This window comes from Felis catus, chromosome C1 (genome assembly GCF_018350175.1).
Source record: "Felis catus isolate Fca126 chromosome C1, F.catus_Fca126_mat1.0, whole genome shotgun sequence".
In the NCBI taxonomy this organism is placed as follows: Eukaryota; Metazoa; Chordata; class Mammalia; order Carnivora; family Felidae; genus Felis; species Felis catus.
Window position 1 is genome coordinate 52,105,823 of NC_058375.1, and position 24,442 is coordinate 52,130,264.

Below are 24,442 nucleotides of genomic sequence, written 5' to 3' on the forward strand. Positions count from 1 at the left end.
TATGGGGATGACCTTAAAGTCTGTCTGCTATAACAGTATTCTGCGTTTTAATCATTTTTCTTAATGTGTATGTGTGTATAAAATAAACATCTTCCTGTTTTTCTTGCCTTTAAACTTTTCTTAAGGTGTCTTGTCATATAAAAATTTTACATTTTGATGTGCAGAAATTCTTTGAACTATTGTTGAAACTCTTCTGTGAATTTGAAACTATTTCACTTCAAAATATGTTTTTTGGGGGCACCTGGGTGGCTTAGTGGTTAAATGTCCAACTCGTGCTTTTGGCTCAGGTCACGATCTCACGGTTTGTGAGATCGAGGCCCACGTCAGTGCAGAGCCTGCTTGATATTCTCTCTCCCTCTCTCTCTCTCCCTCCCCAGTTCGAGTGCCCACATGCCCACTCTCTCTCAAAAATAAACAAACTTAAAAAATATATATGTATTTTTTTAAAAAGTAAAAATACCCATGACTCTGGGTTGTGTATTAGAAAAAAACTGTATCATGGGATGCCTGGGTGGCTCAGTCAGTTAAGCGTCGGACCTTGGCTCAGGTCATGATCTCATGGCTCCTGAGGTTGAGCTCCACCTTGGGCTCTGTGCTGACAGCTCAGAGCCTGAAGCCTGCTTCAGATCTGTCTTGGTCTCTCTCTGCCCCTCCCCTGCTCATGTTCTCTCTCTCTCTCTCTCTCTCTCTCTCCCCCCACCCCTCTCCCTCTCTCTCTCTCAAAAGTAAAAAAAAAAAAAACATTAAAAAAATCTAAAAAAAAAAAAAGAAAAATTGTATCTTGAAGTTAATGATAACACTCTTGAATGTATTTCATAATTCGCATGGTAGCCAGATTTTTTCTGACAAAACATTTAACTGAGATTATTTGGGAATTCATTGGCAAAGTACATTTCAACATATAAATAGCATGTGCACAACTTTTCAGATATATCTAAAATATATAAGGCAGAGAATTAACTAGTTGCTTTGTTTCTACTAGTAGATTTTGAAGCTTTACTGGAAACATTTGAAAGCTACTTTTTCCGTAAATTCAGCTCTTATTTGTCCACTTCCATAAGAATAGGGAACAAGGTGGTTAGCCTGTCATTCCTTCTTCTCAAGTCCAACCAGTGACTTTACTGTTAGTATCTATCTTTGCATGCTTACACTTTACTGTCATTGCCTCTTTTACTTATCTCCAGAGGATCCCAAGGTTGGAGTAAACAAAAAATAGCTTTTGTTTCATAAGAAGCAGAAAACCAAATGAAATTGTATTGGTCAAAATGGTTTTCCATTGCTAGATACATCCCGTTAGTTTTGTGGCTAATACACAGTTAGAACTACAATTGTGTACTTGCTGTGTGTCAGGCAGTGATTTAACAGCTTTACGTATTTAACCCAATCATTCAACAACTCTGTGAGGGAAGTACAATAAAATTTTATGCCAATGTGCCTGGAAGTGAGGTGAATTTGGAAATAACACAATTAGTGCCTGTCTTCAGAGGGCACTAGAGAAGTGAGTCCTCTGGTCTCCACTATTGGCCTGGCTGAGTTTCTCAGATGTAAGCTGTCAAAAGGAGTTCTAGCTAACCTGGAAATTCTTGGGTTCACTGCCTCTTGGCTTCAAGTTTCAGCCAGATATAGGACCTAGGATGGTTCACATGGATGTTGCTGCTGGAGCGGACAACTGCCACCAGCTGGTGTGACTGACACTAAGTAAAACAGACCTTCTGAAGATGAACAATAGACTATTTAATGGGATTGCATGTTAATTTAAAAGAAAATTGTAATCCCACAGTAGGAGATTGTAACACTTAAGGAATTTGACCCATTTAAAGTATATAATTAAGAAGTCTGTTTATGTAAACTTAGTTTTCACTTCTTTAGCCATAGTAGTTCTATATAGTGCCTTTCCATTCTGGCAAACTGCAGGAGCCTATTAATTTATGAGTGTTAGACCTAGTTTTCTTCCCCAGTGCACAGAATCTTGCATATAATAGGCTTTCATTATAAGTTGGTTGAATTGTTTTCAAAGTCTTACTAAAAGTATACTTGTTCCATAAGGTATTTCTCTTTCCATAAACCAAATCTTTGTGTATTCTTTGATACTGATTTTTTTGCCTTTTTTTTTTAATTTTATTTTTTAATTTTAAATATATATTTATTTTGGGAGAGCACAAGCGGGGAAAGAGCAGAGAGAGGGGGACAGAGGATCTGAAGCGGGCTCTGTGCTGACAGGCTGACATCAGCAAGCCCTATGTGGAGCTCCAACTCAAAAACCATGAGATCATGACCTGAGCCAAAGTCGGATGCTCAACCGACTGAACCACCCAAGTGCCCTGAGTTTTTAACTTTTTAAAGTAATCTGTACACCCAACATAAAGCTCAAACTCAGAACCCCAAGATCAAGAGGTACATGCTCCACCGACTGAGCCAGCCAGGTGCTCCTGACTTTTTTACTTTTTTTAAATTGTTATTTTGTATTGTTTCTTTACTTAGTTAGGTTATCAGAAGTAAATTGTCTTTTTTGCATGTTATTTTGTTGTGTACATGTTAATCATTGACTTAGACGATTAATAGAGTGACAGTAAATTCTGGTTTGCCTGGGACAATCTTGGTTTGCATTTCTTGTTAGGGCTTAATTATTAATAATTTCCTCTTTTACTCTCAAGAGTAAGCCAAGAGTGTCTTGGTTTAGATAATAAATTACTTAACTGTACTCAAAAACTTTTAATTGTGATTTTGCAAAATTTAACTGAAGGGGAAAAGACAAAGTTTAGATGAATTTTTTTTACCTTGTGTAACATATTTTTTCATTTTAATTAAATGAGATGTTAAATTATAAGTCTGTTTCTTGAATATTGATTAATGGAATGTTGCTTTTTTTTTTCTAGGTATTTTAACAGTAGTGATAACAATTTACAATATTGGGGATTGGATTATCCACCTCTTACAGCCTATCATAGTCTTTTATGTGCATATGTGTAAGTTTTTTGTCTTTAATGTAACTCTAAATGTTTATGCGCTTAACAGGTTTAGTAAGAAACTGTGTGATCTGGCTTTGTTGAGTAGAGGACAGATTGTTTGTACCTACTTTTGTATTGTGGTTTGTAAAGCATTATACCTTTGCAGTCAGGTTGTAAGTTAACTATCAAAGTTTGAACATTTCCATAATTTCTTTGGAGGATAGGCTAGAAAGAAATGTAAAAATCTACCTCTGTTTTGAAGCACAGATACTAGTAATTACTCATGGACTACTGACAAATACATCTAATATGGTTAGTTGTGTATGCTTTTTTTTTATGGAATGGTCCACAGTGAATGAAAAAGATAGAGGTCCAAATGGTATTCTGACTAACATGTCAAGTTAGAAACTCTAATTACTATAGTGTCTCACTTATGATTTAAGATCAAGGTTGGAATTCCTTCTCTTTTAAAGAAATAGAATGGTTTATAGAAGATTATGAAACTTCTGTTTGGTGGAGACTCAGTTTTGCTCTTTTTTTAAAAAAAAATTTTTTTTTTAACGTTTATTTATTTTTGAGACAGAGAGAGACAGAACATGAATGGGGGAGGGTCAGAGAGAGGGTGACACAGAATCTGAAACAGGCTCCAGGCTCTGAGCTGTCAGCACAGAGCCCGACGCGGGGCTCGAACTCACGGACCGTGAGATCATGACCCGAGCTGAAGTCGGCCACTTAACCGACTGAGCCACCCAGGCGCCCCTCAGTTTTGCTCTTTTTTAAAAAAATGTTTATTTATTTTGAGAGATAGCATGAGTGGGGGAGGGGCAGAGAGAAAGGGAGAGAAAGAATCTCAAGTAGGCTCTGTGCTGTGTGGGGCTCGGTCTTATGAACCGTGAGATCATGACCTGAGCTGAAATCAAGAGTAAGATATTTGACGAGCCACCCAGGCACCCCCAGTTTTGCTCTTTAATAGTATCCCATTTCAGACTTGAAGTATGCTAGCAAAAATTTGAGGAACTTATTCATATTACTTTCCAAGCTCAAATCTTACTTGGTTTTTATTTTTCCTTTATTCATAGTTTGTGAAAATTAGCTTCCTGGATTAAAAATAAGTCCCTAAAGTTTATGATAATCAGATATACTTTGTAGTGCTCAGAGTAACATAATATGGTTGAAAATTTAATTTATCTTTAAAAATTATGTTTACTGTTATGCAGTGATTTATAATTAGTAGCTATTGCTGATTGTTATGATAACTGAGAAGATTATAAACTATAAAAATCCTTTGGTCAATACTAGCATATTGTCCTTTACAAAGTATGTGTTTAATAAATGAAACATGACACATCAGATTGTTTTTATACTGAAAGAATTGTGAACGTAGGGATTTTTGTGACATGTTACATGGTTTTGTTGGAAGGTGAGTGAGGTAGACCCTGTGTTACAGCTTAAGTCAGTTTCACATGATTAAATAAAAGAGTGAAGCGTAAGAGCAATGGCCACTTCTTGAAATAGATTCATATGTCTTCAGATGTTCTTATGGCTAAAAGAGATGAGTAATACTGTATGTGTATATATGCTTTGATTTTTCAGGGCTAAGTTTATAAATCCAGACTGGATTGCTCTCCATACATCACGTGGATATGAAAGTCAGGCACATAAGCTCTTTATGCGTACCACAGGTAAGAGAGCAAAGGAGTTGATTCTCAAAGCACATTTTGATTTTTAAAAAAAATTGTGAACAAACTGACAGAAAATTCTATTACTCTTATTGACTTTTTTTTTTTTTTTAATTTTTTTTTTTCCAACGTTTATTTATTTTTGGGACAGAGGGAGACAGAGCATGAACGGGGGAGGGGCAGAGAGAGAGGGAGACACAGAATCGGAAACAGGCTCCAGGCTCCGAGCCATCAGCCCAGAGCCCGACGCGGGGCTCGAACTCACGGACTGTGAGATCGTGACCTGGCTGAAGTCGGACGCTTAGCCGACTGCGCCACCCAGGCACCCCTACTCTTATTGACTTTTAATATTGTGTAACTGTATACATATGTATAATACATGATCAAATGTATATGTAAGATGAAAAACAAGAGAATAGGAATAATTCCGGGTGCTTTACATTTATTATTATCTCAATTCTTTCAATACCCAAATGAGCTAAATACTGTTACTATCTTTACTTTAATCTAAGGGGGTGGAAGCACAGTTGAGTGATGCTAATAGCTTACCTGAGGTCAGATAGCCATAAATTGAAGTTTTAGTTGTTTACTGCTGCGTTAATATCTTTATTCCAAATTCCTTTCACCTTTTTTTTTTTTTAATTTTTTTTTTCAACTTTTTTTTTTATTTTTATTTTTGGGACAGAGCTAGACACAGCATGAACGGGGGAGGGGCAGAGAGAGAGGGAGACACAGAATCAGAAACAGGCTCCAGGCTCTGAGCCATCAGCCCAGAGCCTGACGGGGGCTCGAACTCACGGACCGCGAGATCGTGACCTGGCTGAAGTCGGACGCTTAACCGACTGTGCCACCCAGGCGCCCCCACCTTTTTTTTTTTTAATGTTTATTTTTGAGAGAGAGAGAGGAAGAAAGAGAGTGAGAAGGGGAGGGGCAGAGAGAGAGAGAGAGGGAGAGAGAAAGAAAAACAGAGTCCCAAGCAGGCTCTGTGCTGTCAGCGCAGAGCCTGACACGGGGCTCAAACTCACAAGTCAGGAGATCATGACCTGAGCTGAAATCAAGAGTTGGACTGACGCTTAACCAACTGAGCCACCCAGATGCCCCTCACCTTTTTCTTAAAGTAAACCTTGTGGTTATATCTTATACATTGTATTGCTGTGCATTTTTGCTAAATTAAATAATCCATTCAACAGGTATATATTGAGCATGTATTATGTGCTCTTCTAAGAGCTTGAAAGTAGTAAGATTAGGTTTCTTTAAAAACTTTACATGATTTAGACTTTAATGCTCTGTCTTGGCCTTTTCCTTCATTAGTCTGAATTTAGTTGGAGTTTGTTCTCTTCATCATTCATCCAGTCATGAAATCTGAGGCCCAAGAGATAATCTGTCTTGCCTGTCTTTCCCTCTGCCATACCATTTTCCTTTCCTCACAGAGGTTTAATCCTCTCTGAACTGCATACTCACTGGAGGATTATTTAGCTTCTGAACTAATACCTGTATCTGGGAACTCACAACCTTTAGAAACAGTCTGTTGTATTTTCAGAGGGTCCCAGTCACTCAACATTTCCTTTTTATGTTGAACCTCCACTTGTCACTTTAGGTTCTGTTTCCTTAGGCTACATAGAACAAGTCTGATCCTTTGTATACCTAACACCCTACAGACATTTGAAGTCACCTCTTCTCCAGGTTAAATATTTTTAGATACGATAGCTATTTCTTAGATGGCCAGCTTGTTGAATGTGATTATGGTTTGAGGCCTCTGGTTGTGCTCCTTTGAAAAGGTTCCATTTTGTCAGTGTCATCTTAAATGTGGCATCTGGAGCTGAAAATAGATTGCATGCTTCTAAAACTGACAGTTTACTGTCATTTACCTTATTCTGGACACTGTAGTTAGCCTGGAACAACAAAAAAAATAGTCTCGTTGGATAGCTATGTTGTACTGTTGAAGAACTTAATGTATTTGTATTTCTTTGTTCTAAAAGAACTGAACATTCCAAATTATGAATTGGTTTTTTTTAACTGTTTTTTTCAGTTTCCTCCTTACCTGGGTCTGTCAAGCTCTTTATATGCATTAATTAGCAAAAGTTTATGTAGTTTTATAAATATTAACATTTAAAAAGGATTCATATATGAATTGCATCATTTGAGGTATACTTCATACCAGAAAATTTGGAATATACAGATGCTGGCAAAAAAGTGTTGTTTTCCTTTGCTTTGAGTATCCTTAAGTCTAAGTCAGAGCAAAGAGGGAATGAATTTTGGATACATCTAATTGATTTAATGTGTGAATTTATTAGAGAAAATTACGAGACTCTTAGAGTTGTAGCACCATAACAATTGAAATTAGGCACAGGTGAAGGGAACGGACAGGGTGAACTGTGTAAAGCCTTTGTCCAGAGTGGGTGAGAGCCTCCTGTTAACAGAATTTCCACTCAGGGTTAGAGTCGGGGGAGGATGGCTTTTCATATGTTATTGAAAATCCCAGCAGACCCATGTTTAAAATGATTTGGTTGCTTTTTCAGTGTTAATTGCTGACTTGCTGATTTATATACCAGCAGTAGTCTTATACTGTTGTTGTTTAAAAGAAATCTCAACTAAGAAAAAGGTAAGTTTTAACGTTAATCTGACATTTCATCTCTGAAATGTTTTATTAGCTTCACTATTAAAGTATAGAGCTTACAGAAGCCATGCTTTGGGGAATAGGCTATTGTAGAACAGTGATTCTTTTGTCAATTAAACTTACCTTAGACTAATAATTGCAATGTTCAACTGTAGTAATAAGATGCCTGGGATTTAGATGTTATGTACTGCTGGATTACATAGCATACCGAATTTATGGCTTTACTGATAAATCTGAATGGTTTGTGGGAAGGAAGGCATTTTGAAGAGTCGGTGTATATTGTCTTATTCCCACTTAACAGATATTCCTTCGGGTCATTTTATACAGGTTAATCATTAGATTGACTTCTTTGATTTGTATATCTACACGTGCTTTCTCTGACAAATACCTGTTAGTGACTTTTTTCCCTTATTACTGAGGTATCTTATGTCACCTCCATGAAAACTTCAGTGTTTGGAGAAATATTTTATAAAAATATTTTATAAAAATTTTGATAAATTACAAGGTGAGAGGGAACATTTGCTGTGTTGAATCAAACAGTAGTCTTACTCTGATTTGAGTCACATGACTTTTTAAAAAAATTTTTTTAATGTTTGTTTATTTTGAGAGAAAGAGAGAGAGTGGAGGAGGGGCAGAGAGGAAAGAGAGAATCCCAAGTAGGCCTGGCACTGTCAGCATAGAGCCTGATGTGGGGCTTGAACCCACGAAACTGTGAGATCGTGACCTGAGCTGAGATCAAGAGTTGGATGCTTAACTGACTGAGCCACCCAGATGCCCCTGAGTAACGTGACTTTCTTATTTCACAATGTTTTTCTTTACAGGTTGCTAATGCATTATGCATATTGCTGTATCCAGGCCTTATTCTTATCGACTATGGACATTTTCAGTATCCTTTACTAATTTAAAAATGAAGTCAGATGCGTATTTTGAGATCTAGGCTCAGGGTGTATAATGTTGTCACCCAGTAATGTCTTACTTGCTAGGGTACTTGCTTATTTAAACTGTTTTTCACAATAATATGATAGAATGTTTTCACCAAGCTTTTACTTTAAGAGTAAAGTACAGATTTATTGAAAGTAGAATTGCTTTTCTTACACCCTTTTGGCTTGGGAACGAAATGTTGGTCACTGATGAACTCTTCTGGAGACCTGGAAAAAGAGTGCCAAGTATGCTTATGGTCTTCTAACTCTAAAGAGGTGTAACATATCTTCTATCTTTTGTAAATGTCATCTGACACTGACAGAAAGGAAATAGTCATCGAGTTTTTCGAGTTTTAAACCAAGATGTTTCTCTAACAGATAGCGGTACTGGAAGCTTCAGAGAACTAAAACTGAATAATTAAAAGCTATGTGGATTTTATGTGTGTAATTTTTTGATATGTAAAGTAAGGAACATTCGAACAAATCTTAGAGGAAAGTTGATAAAATTTGGACATGACCGTCCATTTTATCTTCTGATGTATTAACTATTACTGTCTGTCCCCGTCTGTCCCACAGCAACATGATCGATTGATAGCTTTTCCTTTTGATGCCAGTCTGTTTTAGTTATAACAAAATTAATATGTGTATTTGTCAAAGGATTTACAAAAGATTAAATCAGAGTTTTTATTCTGTCCACTTTCCTAGTTGCCTTTTTTGTTTTTTTGCATTCTGGGATCATGGCCATCTGATACTCTGATAATATCAGGAACGCTGAAATAAAGAAAAAAAAGAACAACAACAAAAAAAGTTGTTTACAAGATTTTAAGAACTGTATTTACTTTGAAATGTAACACTCTTACAGGAAAGTGCACAAAATGTAAATGTGTGTCTCAGTGCATTGACAAACGATTACCGGGAGTCAAAAAATAGAATGTTGCCAGGATCCAAAATCTGCACTTGTACAGCTCCTAAGTACTTCTCTCTCCTCCTTTCCCAAAGATAGCCACATACCAACTGATAACACTATAGTTTAGTTTTCCCTCTTTTCTGGACTTAATATAAAAGAGACAACACAACAGGTATTCCTTTGTGTTTGGTGTTTTTGGTTCAACATTTTGTGAGTTTTTTTGTAGTTGTGTGTAGCTGTGGTTTGTTCACTTACATTGCTCTATGTTCTATTGAAAGAATACACATAATTTTGTTACTCATAGACATTTGGATTGTTTCCAGGTTTTGGCTATGATGATATGTTGCTACGAACAGTCTTATAAATGTCTCTTTGTACACATATAAATATATTTCTTATGAGAGAAATTGCAGAGTTATAGGGTATGTTACATGTTTAATTTTAGATATTCCTGAGTGGTTTTTAAGCATGGTGTACCACTTAACATTCTTGTTAGAAATGATGTTAGTGTTCTATATACTCATCTTCATCAGTAGTTGGCCATTTTCGTTTTAAACATTCTGATGAATTTGTATCTCCTCTGTGATTAACATCAAACTCTTGAAGCTTTTGGGATTATGTAATTTGGTGGGGACACATTTTTTAACTACTATGTATTTTATTTTCCTCATTTATTAAATGGGGATAATAATTACCCTTACTTTGTATACTTTTTTTTTTAAGTTTGTTTGTTTGTTTATTTAAATAATCTCTACACCCAACATGGAGCTGGAACTCATGACCCTGATCTCATCAGGAGTTGCATGCTCTTCTGAGCCAGACAGGCACCACATTTTGTGTGCTTGTTTTGAGAATTAAATGGATTTTATTATTTATAGCATTTAAAACAGTACCTGGGAGATACTAAGCTCTATATGAGTATTTACTGCTATTATTATCTGTTGTTCTTGCTGCTGCTGCGGCTGCTCTTAGCTATTTTTTACTTTTTTGGGCTCTGAAATGATTTGTTCAGGCATAGGTATTTGTGACAATTATTTTGAATACTTTATGTGTCATTTATTTTGAAGACTCATGTTCTTGAGTTCTGGGAAATTCTCGGGTTTGATGATTTTCTCACTTTACTCTTTCTTGAGCTTATTAGACAGATGTTAGAGCTTTCATCTCTGTGTTGAGCATCTCTTTGTCTTTTGTTTTATGGTTTACAAGATTATCTTGACTTTATCTCTAATGCTTCTGTTAAGTTTCATTTGTTTTGTTAATCCTATCTTAAATATGAATTTATTCTTTTTTCTACGATTCCCTGAATTGTGTCCATTCTTCTAGGGTGACTTTTTTTCCCCCTTTTCCTTCTGGTTCTTTCTCTTGTCATAGGTTTTTCTTAAATGTGTGTCTCATCCTAGTGTATCTGTGCTTATTTAAGAGTAAGACAGAAAAGAAAGCTGCATGTGAGTTCTCTGTATTTGTCCCACTATAAGGTAAGTGGGCAAGGGGCTGGCCAGTACACTTTGGGGTCCTTAAGTGTCAGAATGTGGAGGTTTGGCACTGTAATGTTAACTTCTACACTAGCTGCCCTAGTGTATTTAGTGTATATAGTTTATTACACTTCTTTGGAGAAATATTCCTTCTGTTCCCTGGGGGTAGGGGATGGGGTAGTGGTGGTAAATATTTGGTTGCCAGATAATCTCTACACAGGAGTAAGATGGGATTTGACTTCTCCATCTAGGCATTTTCACTTAATCCTCCTGTTTTCTTTTCAACATGTTACTCAAGCACCCTAACCTTCATGGTGTTTCCTGAGTGTTCTAGGGGCTTGCAGAGTAGATTGGCTTCTTGGTTGCTTGGGCCTCCTGTATGCATTTTCTAAGCTCTGGCTTCTTCCATCCTATTTTATTTGTTATTTGTTATTCTGTGTCCTTTCTGTCTTCTAGAAGTGTGTTGAAATCTTTATCTGTTGTAACCCATCTTTCTATTCTTTTTTACAGCTGTGAATATTTACTTTTAAAAATTCCCTATCATTTTAAGGGAGTCTTGGGAAGGAGAGGAGGGCAAACATGAGTGCGTAGCTACCATTTGAGCTGAAAAATCTAATTGTAATGTTGTTTTGCTATAATAAGGTTATTAGTTTCTGATCAACTTATAATATAACTTACTATATTGATTCATATTATAGAGGAGGTATAGTGATATCAGTATGTGTGTGTTTTACTTTGGAGCATTGTTTTCTTGTCTAGATTTTGGTATGTTATTATAGTAATAGTGTGAAATAGTCTAGCAGAAACAACGCTATGTGTTAACTACTTAGTGGTCTTTAAACCTGGAACAAATCTGTTGCTCTATTTAGCAGTCTGATTTAATATATTTGAGGCCATTATATACAATTTCAAATTAGTTTATGACTTCAATACTTTAAATTTCTGTTTAGAAATAGCTTTCATTGTATATATTGTTTTAAAATCACATAAGAAATATGTTCTATAAAATGCAAGATCTATTTCTTTTAATTATTGAGATAATTTCCTTGACACAGGAATATATATAATTCTGTGAGTCTTGGCTTTGCTTTGTGGGGTGTTCTTGGAGTATCTTGTGACTGGGACCTGCTAGGCTCGTTGGCATTTTGCTTAGCTATAAATTATAAACAGATGGAACTTTACCACTCTTTGCCATTTTTTTGCTTTTTACTCGGCAAGTGTTTTAAAAAAGGCCTGAAAGGAAAGGGGTGAGTGGCTTTTACACTACAGAATTTTAAAAATTACTTCAGAGAATTTATTTGGCATACTTACAGGGAGAAGGTGGTCTTTCATTTTGCCTTTAGGTGACTTCTTATTAATGTGTTGGCTCTGAGGTGAGTTGGAAGAGAGATCGTCATGTTCTGTATTATTTTAAATCTTCCAAACTACAGAAATATTTTGATCTATGTAAATTTACTGGAGGTAATGTGGATTGGCTCTTGTTAGAGTATTGCTATAAGATTTCATCCATTTAGAGCATATTACATTTTATACTTATTAGAAATACATCCTAGTTTGACATTTTTTTTCATGGCTGATTGGAAAGGCATCTAAGTTAAATGTTAATTAAGATGGTGATAGTCTTTTTGTTAGAGAGGTGTACATCTGAATGATTGTGAATTGCTTAACTCTGATTTGACTAGACTGCCATATTAAACCTTTTTTAGTAGCATAGATTTATTATTGCTGTATATTTGTATTTATCATCTTTAGTGAGACTGAGACTGATTTCTTAGAATTATTAACCTTTCCTTGTCTACTGGTCACCTTTGTTTTTGTTCTAGGTTTGTATTGTTAATTAAGCTAGCTTGTACAGTTGTAGCTTCCTTCATTCTCTGCTGGCTGCCATTCTGTACAGAAAGGGAGCAAACACTGCAAGTTCTAAGAAGACTCTTCCCAGTTGATCGTGGATTGTTTGAGGTATGTTTAAAAACTTTCTTCTTAGGGCACCTGGGTGGCTCAGCCGGTTGAGCTCAGTTGGTTGAACCCAACTCTTGATTTCGGCTCAGGTCATGATCTCAAGTTTCATGAGTTCGAACCCTATGTTGGGCTTGGTGCTATGCAGAGCCTGCTTGGGATTCTCTCTGCCCCTCCTCCTCTCTCTCTCAAAGTAAATAAACATTTAAACAAACAAAACAACTTCTTTCTCATTGGGGCACCTGGGTGGCTCAGTCAGTTGAGTGTCTGACTTCGGCTCAGGTCATGATCTTGTGGTTCCTAAGTTCGAACTCTGTATCAGTCTCTCTGCTGTCAGTGCAGAACCCACTTTGGATCTTCTGTCTCCCTCTCTGCCCCTCTATCACTCCCCCCAATAAATAAACATTAAAAAAAAAAACCCTAAATTTTCTTCTCACTCTTTTCTTGTTACACTACCTGTGCTGTGAGTCCTGGGGATTTCATGTAGAAGACACACAAGGAATGTAACTTCAGCTGCACTCCTTTCAGTCATTCCTTGCCAGTTATTTAATCCAGTATATAATCTAGCTCAGCTGTCATTTTCTAGTACATTAAATGAATAGATAATATTTATGCCATCATGAAAGCCATAATTCAATTATACATTTTTATAATGAAATAGGATCCATAGTGAAAGACAGCATGAGAAGTTGTAGCTACAAAGTTAACAGCTTTGTAATTTTTTGGTTTATATTCTCTTTTTAGTCTTAGGAAATTATTTATTAAACTAATAATCATGTTTGCTTCAGCAAGATCTCATAATTCCTTATATAACCTTCATCCATAGTAATTTTTAATGAGAATCTTTCATTTCATTTCATTTAATGCTAGCTTAATCACTCTTGTTAAACTTTTATTACATGGATAATTTGATGATTTAGATTTAGTAATTAAACAAACCATTTTTCTGAAACAAAAAGGCCTTTTAATAAAGTTAGACAGAGACAACATATTTAGAGATAATTTGCTTTTGATAAACATTTCTTTTAAAAAGAATTAGAAAAGTATATCTTTCTAATTTTTGAATATATAAATTGCTCTAGATTATCTTTTGGTGAATCTATAGGAGGATGGAACCAGCATTTTGAAAGAGATAAGAAAAGAGTTTCGTGTTGTGATGGAATAGGAATGTGTGACTTGTATGTTGATGGGGATACTGCTGCTACTGATATTGATAATCACAAATAATCACTATTATTGTCACCACTCTTACTTACTAGGTGCCACATACTTCACATGTGGTTTTATTTGATTCTTACGATAGCTCTGACTGAGGTATCTATTGTATCCACTTTATAGATTTGAAAACTGAGGTCAGATGGGACGCCTGGGTGGCTCAGTTGGTTAAGCATCTGACTTTGGCTCAGGTCATGATCTCGTGGCCCGTAAGTTTCAAGCCCCACGTCAGGCTCTATGCTGACAGCTCGGAGCCTGGAGCCTGTTTCAGATTCTGTGTCTCCCTCTCTCTCTGACCTCCCCTGCTCACGGTCTGTCTCTCTGTCTCTGTCTCTCTCAAAAATAAAGATTAGAAAAAATTTTAGAAAACTCAGGTCAGAGATTCACGTAGCTTGTACATGGCAGAGCTGTGGTTTGAATTTTGAAAATTGTGTTCCTAACTTCTTTATATTTCCTCTAACCTTAAAGCCTATTTAAAGAAAAGTTTAATTCTCCGTCTAAACTGCTTGGTTATTTGCCTTGTTTCTATTTCAGAAATAGTATTTATCATGATAATTATAAAAATGAGTATCATAATGTTTGATGGGGTTGCTGGTCACCTCCATTCACTTGTCCTCAAAATCTGGAGAGTATTTTCTTTGATCTGACAGAGGGAAGGAGGGTGGTACAGTTGTCAGTGATGGTTACTTTCTTGATGTTATGCTTACACAGCTGTGAGTTAAGCAGCTGTGTAGAGGATGGGTTTCACGAGCAGAGAGCTGTAGTTACAAATTTAATTTTGAAAGTGATCCTACCACAACTGCTAATGTCTTTAAATGCCTTGATTTATTAGCAATTAACTCTTGTCATTGTTAGTTGCTAGTAAGTTATACTTGAGATAATTTCAGGTATGTGATAAAATGGGTCAAAAATGTATGTTCTATAAATTAGGAAAAAAATAAGATTTCCTAGAAAAATTTCCAAAGATGAATAAACTTCAGTATTTAGGGATCGTGTACTGTTGTTTGAAAAATAATGAACATTTCTTGGGAATGTCTAGATTATGGTTGGCTAGTGATATAGGTCAGTTTGCATTGCAAAAAATGAAGAAGTTTTGTGTGTATGTGTGCGTGTGTGTGTGTGTTCCATGGAGAGTTTAATCAACTTAGTTATAAAATTGTGAACAAGAGCTTCGTGTCTCAAAAGTTTAGAGATTATGGGCTGTACCTCGTAGAGTTTAATATTTCTTTCAGTTATATCAGAATGTAAAATTTTTTAAAAAAATATTTATTTATTTTTGAGACAGGGAGAGACAGCATGAATGGGAGAGGGTCAGAGAGAGAGGGAGACACAGAATCTGAAACAGTCTCCAGGCTCTGTCTGAGCTGTCAGCACAGAGCCTGACACGGGGCTCGAACTCACAGACTGTGAGATCATGACCTGAGCCAAAGTCAGATGCTTAACCAACTGAGCCACCCAGGCGCCCCTCAGAATGTAAAATTTAACAAATCTCTTTTCAGGATAAAGTAGCCAATATTTGGTGCAGCTTCAGTATCTTTCTGAAGATCAAGGAAATTTTGCCACACCACTTCCAGATAATAATCAGGTAAGAGATACAAAGTTTGTATATAATGTTATATAAGCTTCTCTCTAAAAGTGTTATGATAATAACTCATTTATCTGACATCATTAGGGAATGAGATGTTTTTCATTAGTGAATTTTCCACATAACATAAACCTATTGCTCTACACAACAAAATTTTTATTTGCAATATTTTATGTGATAATCTTTCTGGATTGTTACCTACTTCCCTCCCCCTTAAACAAAGTCTACTAAATAGGATTAAACACTGTTTTGAAGAGTCATGATTTTCAGTGGTGTATATCAATCTGGGTTCAACCAGAGAAGAATCAGTAGGAGGTGTGTGGGTGCATGTGAATTTATTACAAGGCTTTGGTTTATACAGTTGCGGGGTCTGACTGAAGAGCGTGGAAGTCCACAAGGCAGGCATTCGGGAAGGAGTATCTAAAGGGGAAGGGAAAGCAGTTCAAATCCAGTTGCTCTTTGGAATCTGAGTTTAGGGAAGCCCCAAGCCCTCTTTTCTTTTTAATTTTTTTAAATTAGTATTAATTTAATCAACATTTTAAATTAACAGTAATTAACATTAATTAACATTTATAAAAAATGTTAATTTATTTATTTTTGAAAGAGAGCGCACAAGCAGGGGAGGGGCAGAGAGACAGAGGGAGGCTCTAGGCTCTGAGCTGTCAGTACAGAGCCTAGTGTGGGGCTTGAACCCACGAACCGTGAGATCATAGCCTGAGCTGAAGTCTGTTGTTTAACTTAGCCACCAAGTGCCCCCAGGCATAAGCCCTCTTTTAAAAGTCTTCTAGGGGCACCTGGGTGGCTCAGTTGGTTAAGCATCTGACTCTTGATTTTGGCTCAGTTTGTGATCTCACTGTTGTGAGATCAAGCCCCATGTGTGGAGTCTGCTTAGGATTCTCTCTCTCTCCTTCTCAAAATAAATAAACATTAAAAACACAAGTAAAAGTCTTCCAACGGATTAAGTCAGGCTGTTCAAGAATCTTAATTTTGATTAAGTTAAAAATCAGCTGAATAGGGACTTTGTTTACATCTGCAAAATCTCTTCCCAGCAACACCAGGATTAGTGTTTGAATAACTGGGAGAATGTGTATGTGTGCATGCTACAGAATGGGTGCTGCCTCCCTCTGTCCTCTAGTTCTTTTGAGAATATCCTGTGTAGCCCACTGTAGGAGGAAGCATACTAGAGAGAGAATTCAGGGAACTGTGGTTCAGCTAATCCAGGTTAACAACGCCACAAAGCCACCAATGGTGGGAAAATCAATTATTGTATTGTGTTGTAATACTTGTCTTCAGGGCTTGCAAAAGCTGTTTGCCATGGTACTTAATGACTCCAGATGGCTCTACCTTTTGAGTTCCTTTTCTTCCTTGCTCATCAGCCATTAGTAGGAGAGGCTCTAGCAGTGGCCCACTCCCTTTCTAACTTGTTCTTTCTGATTTATCATGGGCTTGAAAATCAGGTAATTAACTTTTGTGAGAAGAGGGCCAGAGAGATTCTCTTGTGAGTAAATGTTATGATTGTTTGTATTATATATTGTTCCTTTTATACCTGGCTGTGTTTTCTTAATTTTGAGTGTTTGATAATTGACTTTTAGTTATCTGTTTTTTGATTCTTTTCTATAAATAACATAAGTATTGTAATGTTGTTTTCTGTATTATGTAATCATGTATATATTAAAGTGGGTAAATATTTCAGTGCATGGATTTTATTTAAATGTTATTTGGTTTTAAATTTAAATTTTAATAAATAAAAATAGGAGTGCCTGGATGGCTTAGTCGGTTGTGTCCAGCTTCAGCTCTGGTCATGATCTCGTGGTTGATGAGCTCGAGCCCCGCATCGGGCTCTGCTGACAGCTCAGAGCCTGGAGCCTGCTTCAGATTCTGTGTCTCTCTCCCTCTCTGCCCTGTCCCGACTCATGCTCAGTCTCTCTCTGTCTAAAAATAAAATACACATTAAAAAATTTTTTTTAATTTTAATAAATAAAATATAACTTTAATTTTAAATCAACCTAAGTTGGTAAGTAATGTGATCCTTATATTAAAAAAATATTTCCTTGTTTTAAATACTGCTACCAAGAAAACAAATGTTTTATTTTTATTCGTTTTTTTAGCTTTTGTTTTACATTTTTGAGCCTGCTTCCTGCATGTGTAAAATTAACACTTCAGCCCTCTTCCAAAGGATTCAGATTTACTCTGGTAAGTTTCTTATTACTTTAAATACTTAATTCTTGCTGCAACTGATAATTATATTCTTTCTCTGAATGGGACTTACTGGACTGAGAAATAATACATTCATTTATTTGGTGAGCATGTATTGAGTGTCTGACATACTTAGGTGCTAGGCTGAATGAATAATCAGAATCTTTCAGTTTAACTCAACAATTATTTAACTTCTGCTTTGTATTAGTCAGTGAGGGAATACAAAGAAGAAAAGAGTGGTGACAGACATGTTTAAATAATTATGCTATAAAGCAGATGGTATTAAGGTCTATTACACATTTAGTGTTGTAATAGTGTAGGAAAGGGAGATACTACTTTGGGGTCAGATTAAGAAAATTTTTTTTAAGTTTATTTATTTATTTTGAGTGAGTGAGAGAGAGAGAGAGAGAGAGAGAGAGAGAGAGAGAGAGAAATATCCCAAGCAGGCTCTGTGCTGTCAGCTCAGAGCCCAATACTGGGCTTGCTCTCACAAACTGAGATCACGACCTGAGTCGAAACCAAGAGTTGGATGCTTAACTGACTGAGCCATTCACATGCCCCTGGGGGCAGATTTTAGACAGCTTCTTAGAAGAAGTGGGATTGGAGCCAAATTTTGATAGCTGGGCAAGATTTGAGGTAGGAGGAGGTTATATAGCAGAAGAGAATGCAAGGCAGGAGGAAGAGCTTGCAGATACAGAGGCGGGAAAGGATAGGGGATGCTAATAATGGTTATTAAACAATGAAAGGTGTGTGTGTGTGTTGAGGTTAGGAGAGGATATAGTGAGAGATAAGAGTCAAAAAGGATCAAACTGGGTAAGACTTTGAATGTTGGATTCAAAAAGTTGGAGTTTGATTTGTGTGCCAGAGGAGCCAAAAGACATCTTTGAGGAGAGTGGACAGATACCTGTTTTAGGAAGATGACTTGTGTTAGTTTGAGGATGAATTGGTTATATTTCCTACAACTTAGGATGTCTCTGAATGGGTTCACAATATCCTCCTTGGCTGTATTTCTGTAGTGTTTAAAATTTTGTTCCTTTGTGCCTTGATCAATAAAATGACATTTTATTTATTTATTATTTTTTAAAGTTTATTTATTGATTTGAGAGAGAGAGAGAGAGAGGGAGAGAGACAGCACGAGCAGGGGCGGGGCAGAGAGAGAGGGAAAGAGAAAGTCCCAAGCAGGTTCTGCACTGTCAGTGCAGAGCCTGTCAACTGAGATCATGACCTGAGCCAAAGTCGGACACTTAACTGACTGAGCTACCCAGGCACCCCTATAAAATGACATTTTAAAAATATCTTTTTAAAATACCAAGAAAATTTAGTTTATGAAAACAAAAGTCTTAGTGGACTTATAAGGAGACAACAATTTAGAAATTATGGTTTCAGTTTGGGGACTGCCACTTATTTACATTGCATTTTGAAAACAAGCCAGCACATAACGGTGAATATTGCAAAAGTATGTATGAGTACCACAGTGTGAAAAGGATGGTTTCATTTCCTCTTTGCTTTTTTATTACCGTTTCATTGACAGCTTCTCTTGTTTCATTCTGAGATTGAACTCATCGACAGTTAATATTCTATAGGATTTTTAGAACAGAAGGAATCTGGTTAGTAATGCTCTGATGTCTTCAGTAGGCTTAACTTGAAATATTTGCAGGCTTACATGAGATTATGCTATTTTTCTAAGAAATAACATACTAATAAAGGTAGATTTCACAGATAAGCAAATGAAATTTCAGAACTTAAGTAACCGTAGCAGTGTTAGAGGTAATTACTTTTAGGATTATAAGCCAGGAAAAACATTTTTCCCGTATTTTCCTAATTTTTTCTTATTTTCCTAATTCCTATTTCCTAATTTTTCTTATTTTCCTATTTCTGTTTGCTATTTTTTTAAGTTTATTTATTTATTTTGAGAGAGAGAGGGAGGGAGGGAGAAAACATGATTGGGGGAGGGGGAGAGAGACAATCCACTTGGGATTCTGACAGGCTCTGCACTGTCAGCTCAGAGCCTGATGCGGGGCTCAAGCTCACGAACCGTGAGATCATGACCTGAGCCTAAATCGAGAGTCAAATGCTTAACCGACTGATCTACCCAGGTGCCGCTGTTTGCTGTGTTTTAATACAAGCCACTATGGTTAAAAAACTAAAAAAGATTTATATTAATGACTTCTGTAATTTTATTTGTGTTGATGTTTTGAATTTTTACTGATTACTTCTGAGAACTTTGAAATCATGTCCCATTATAATTATTTTCAAGTGTATTCCTTTCAGTAAAGATTGAATTATTTCTCAACATAAGTCTGTAATTGAGGTAGTTGATAGTGTGAACACTAATATATCTATAGCAGCAAAGTGATTGTCTTTAATTTATCCAAGTAGTATTTTTCGAATGCCCTCTAATGTGCGAGGAGGTCCTTTTCTAGGTACTGGTGTGTAAGTGAATGGCAGGTAACCTCCCTGTTCTCTTAATTGGGGTTTTTCATGCTAGTGGCAGGAAAGGATAAGCAACAAAATAGATCTGTTAACCAGGAAATATCTGGGAGTGATTAGGATTATTAAGAAAATAGCATTAGGTGAAAAGAGTGCTGATGGATTTGGTTAGATTGAGGTAAGTGACATTTTGAGCCTAGAACTGAATGGCCAGAAGGAGCCATTCACAAGATCTGTGCTCTGACTTGATAAAATGTTTTTCTTTAAAGCATGAACACATTGGCATATTTGGCACATAGACAGGTATGAAATGGCTGGTATGAAGTGAGTGAGGGAGGCAGTAAGAAATAGGCTGGAACAGGAAGGCAGGACCCATATAGGAGTTTGGATTTCATTCTTAGTGTTCATGGGAAGCTACCTGAGGACCTTAAATAGGGAAATTTACATGATCTGGTGTGGTGGCTGAGTGCACAGTGGACTGTGGGAGGCAAGAGTGTAGTTACCAATTAGGAGGCTGTGGCAGGAGTCCAAGAGAAAGATGAGTGTGGCTTAGACCACTCCTCTGCCACCATCAGCAGAGGGCAGTGGAAAGAAGTAGGTAGATAATGTATTTAGAAGGTGGTGTAGATAGGATTTGCTCTGGGTTGGATTTGTGTAGATAGATGTCCAATATGCAGATCATAACCTTCTGAAAATAGATCTAGATAATTTTGATTTAAAACCCCAAATAACAAATGATTACTTTATAAAATATTCAATATATTTTATTGAAATGTACATTTTAAAAACACTAAAATAGATTTGTCTTGCTGGTTTTAGATTTTGAACTTCTTGTCCTTCAATGATTTTTAATTAATTAAATTAAATTAAATTAAATTTAATTTAATTTAATTGTTAGAGATTCCAAGGGAGGATGAAGGTACGATTGTTGTGTCTGAAGTATTCAGTAGTTTTGTTTATTCATAACTGAGTCTGAATGAACTTGTTTTTGATGGTTAAGTATAGCTGTATAATCATTGTTTTTTTAATAAATATTTTACTAAATTTGAATAAAATTATGCATATTAGTGTTGTGTAGGTATTTTCTTTCTAGATAGAAGCTACATTAAGCTTTAAAATTTTACTTAAAATGACTTTATTTAGATTCATATTTAAACTGCTGTTATGATTGACAAGCTGTTATATCTCATTCTTCCCCCTTTTTCCTTAAAGGTTAGCTGTGCACTATCATTCTTTTTATTTTCTTTCCAAGTACATGAAAAGTCCATTCTCTTGGTATCATTGTAAGTAAAAATGTTTCAAGTATGTGTTTTATTTATTTATTATTATATGTTTATAATATATACATAAATTTGTTACCTACATATAATCACCTAAGTGACAAATGTTATGTAGTTGGATAAAATTATTCATAACATTGTATTTTTCCAGAATGATTTCTTACAATTTTACTTCTTTATAAAATATAATATTTTAAATTGAAAAGGCTTCATAGAATTATTACTGACACTTATTTCTGTCTGTTTCTTCATATATATTTTTTATATGCTAATAAAAATATGTCTTCTAAAGAGCTTTTCCTCAGATTGGAGGGTGTTTATCATCTTTGCCTTTTTCATTTCATTCATTTCCACATCTATTCAGTAGCTTTGTTCTCTGTTCTTTCACCTCTTGAGGGGCTTTCATATGTTGGCTCCGTCCTGTTTCTTTTGTCAAAATCTTTGTTTAGACACAATTGGCCATTCTTAATCAGACTGCTTTGTTTTAAGAGCATTAAAATTTTTTCCTGGTCATCATAGTTCATCATAGATATTGGGTGACAGTGGAGGTATATTATCCCAACATTAAAATAGTGTTTACCCAGAACACATTGGAATACTTGAATCCTGCCCTAGATCAATCCCAGCCTGTGACTCTTCCATGCCTTATCCTGTGTTCGCTAGGTTCCTGTGGAAGAGCCATGGACAGAATAACCAATGACAAATGGAAAAAGTATTGCTTTTGTTAGGTGGAGCTTTGGACTAAGATCTCAGTGCAGAGCTTGCTCTGAGCTGGGCTGGCCTATGTGGAAGGCTTCTTTGCTTGAAACAAAACTGTCTCACATCATTGCAGACTAGGAGAACAGCTTAGTGTCATCCTCCAAAGTCTAAACCTGAATTAGTTCCTACCACTATTAAGTGAGGCTTGGCTGACCCTCCACAAATTCCTGGTGCCAGGTGATGGAACTATGGAAAGGTTTGCTTTCAAATTCCCCAGAATTTCTACCCCATACAAAGGCAGCCCATTCAGTGATCTATAATCTGACCATACATAGTAGCTCTTGGGCCCTGAATTTCTTTTTTTTTAAATTAAAAAAAAAAATTTTTTTTTAAACATTTGTTTATTTTTGAGAGAGAGAGGGACAGAGAGAGAGAGAGAGACAGAGCATGAGTGGGGGAGGGGCAGAGAGAGAGGGAGACACAGAGTCCGAAGCAGGCTCCAGGCTCTGAGCTGTCAGCACAGAGCCTGATGTGGGGCTCGAACTCACAGACTGTGAGATCATGACCTGAGCTGAAGTCGGACGCTCAACCGACTAAGCCACCCAGGTGCCCCGGGCCCTGAATTGCTTGGAGTTCCTGCTCTACAACTGTACTTATGTCATTTATAACAGTGCATGGCTTTAATATAATTTTGATAAAATATTTTAAAGTTAGCATTGAAAGTTTTTCTTGACCTGTTCCTAGCTAATCTATCGCTAAACAGATATATCATTCAATAAATGTTCAGTGAGTGCCTACTGGTTGTCAGGTACTGTTCTGCACACTTGGTATGTATCCATGAACAAAACAGACAAAAATTCCTACGTGTTAGCTTTCATTCTCAAGGACAGACACTAATAAATAAAAATAAGAAATTAAACAGTGTGTGAGAAGGTAATAAAGGCCATGAGGGAGAAATAAAACAGGATAAGGGAAGTTGGGAGTATTGGAGGGGGGGGTTACAGGAGAAGTACAGGTTGTAATCTCAATACAGATAGGTAGGCCTCATTGAGGAGATATTTGAGAGGACTGGAGATGATGAGGAAATTAGCTGTGTGGATATTTGGGATAATAACATTCTAGATGAAGAGAACAGCCTGTGTGAAGGTCCTAAGATGGGAGTATGCCTGGTATGTTTAGTGAACAACAGAATGGCCAATGTGGCCAGAATGGGGTGGTCAAGGTAGGGGGTAATAGAAGGTGAAGTTAAAGAGGTAACAGAGGTATAAATTCTATAGGGCCTTGTAGGCCACATTAGGAACTTTGGCTTTTATTCTAAAGGAAGTGGGGAGCCTTGGAAGGGTGTTGGGGAATAAGCACGATCTGACTTGATGTTTTATTTATTTTTATTTTTAAAATATTTTTTAATGTTTATTTATTTTTGAAAGAGAGACAGAATGAGAGCAGGGGAGGGGCAGAGAGAGAGAGGGAGACACAGAGTCCGAAACAGGCTCCAGTCTCTGAGCTGTCAGCACAGAGCCTGATGCGGGGCTCGAACTCACACATCGCGAGATCTTGACCTGAGCCGAAATGAGATGCTTAACTGACTGAGCCATCAAGGCACCCCTGACTTGATGTTTTAAAAGGATCCACTCTGCTTGTCAAATTACACACATTAAATATGTGCGATTCTTTGTGTATCAATTATACCTCAATGAAGTTTAAAAAAAAAAATAAAAGCATTCTGGCTACAGGTCGAGAATAGATTGTATGGAGCAAGAAAACACAGAAACCACTTAGAAGGCTGTTACCATAATCCAGGTGAGAGGTGGTGGTGATTGGGATCAAGGTAGTTATAGTGGAAGAAGTGAGAAGTGGTCATTGTGGATATATAAATAGAGTCAGAGGGTTTCTGATGATTTGTATGTAGTATGTGAGAGAAAAAGAAAAATCAAAGGTGTGTCAATGGGTTTTGGCTTGGAACTAGAAGGATAGAATAGTGATTGACTGAAGTCGGGAAGAATGCCATTGAAACAGGATTAGGCTAGGTGTACACCTGGTGAGACCAAGTTCAGTGTTGGACAGATCTTTGGATATTGAAGCAGAGATATTGGGTTAGCATTTAGATTTAAGTCTAGGTTGGATATATGAGAGGGGTTTGAGCTGAAGATAGAAATTTAGTAGTTTGTCAGTAGAGAGGACAAAGTCATGAGACTGGATGACATAATCAAAGGAGCAAGTATATATAGAGACAAGAACCAGGAACTGAGTCCTGGGCCACACAATGTTAAGAGGTCTTAGGAGAAGAGGCAAATAGGAATGGTTAGTGATGTAGGATGAAAAACCACAAGGTTGATATCCTGGAAGCTGACTAAAGAAGATATTTAAGGTCATGGGTCACCTATCTTACACCATTCGCAAAAACTAACTTGAAATGGAGTAGAGACTTAAATGTGGGGTGCCTGGATGGCTCAGTCGGTTGAGCATCTGACTCTTGATTTAGGCTCAGGTCATGATTCCAGGATCATGGGATAGAGCCCTGTGTTGGGCTCCATGCTG

At 36.6% G+C, this 24,442-nt stretch overlaps 1 protein-coding gene across 6 annotated transcripts in view; it reads left to right on the top strand.

Annotated features, from left to right (window-relative positions):
• ALG6 (ALG6 alpha-1,3-glucosyltransferase) overlaps window positions 1-24,442 on the top strand; it is a 65,155-nt gene that overhangs the window by 27,398 nt on the left and 13,315 nt on the right. For all 6 annotated transcript variants that reach the window (XM_006934797.5, XM_006934795.4, XM_006934796.5 and 3 more), the window contains 9 exons: window positions 2,877-2,966; window positions 4,542-4,630; window positions 7,147-7,229; window positions 8,066-8,130; window positions 11,605-11,790; window positions 12,367-12,502; window positions 15,214-15,299; window positions 17,408-17,492; window positions 21,138-21,208. In XM_006934797.5, the coding sequence (XP_006934859.1) occupies window positions 2,877-2,966; window positions 4,542-4,630; window positions 7,147-7,229; window positions 8,066-8,130; window positions 11,605-11,790; window positions 12,367-12,502; window positions 15,214-15,299; window positions 17,408-17,492; window positions 21,138-21,208 (891 nt within the window). The remainder of the gene's footprint in view (window positions 1-2,876; window positions 2,967-4,541; window positions 4,631-7,146; window positions 7,230-8,065; window positions 8,131-11,604; window positions 11,791-12,366; window positions 12,503-15,213; window positions 15,300-17,407; window positions 17,493-21,137; window positions 21,209-24,442) is intronic.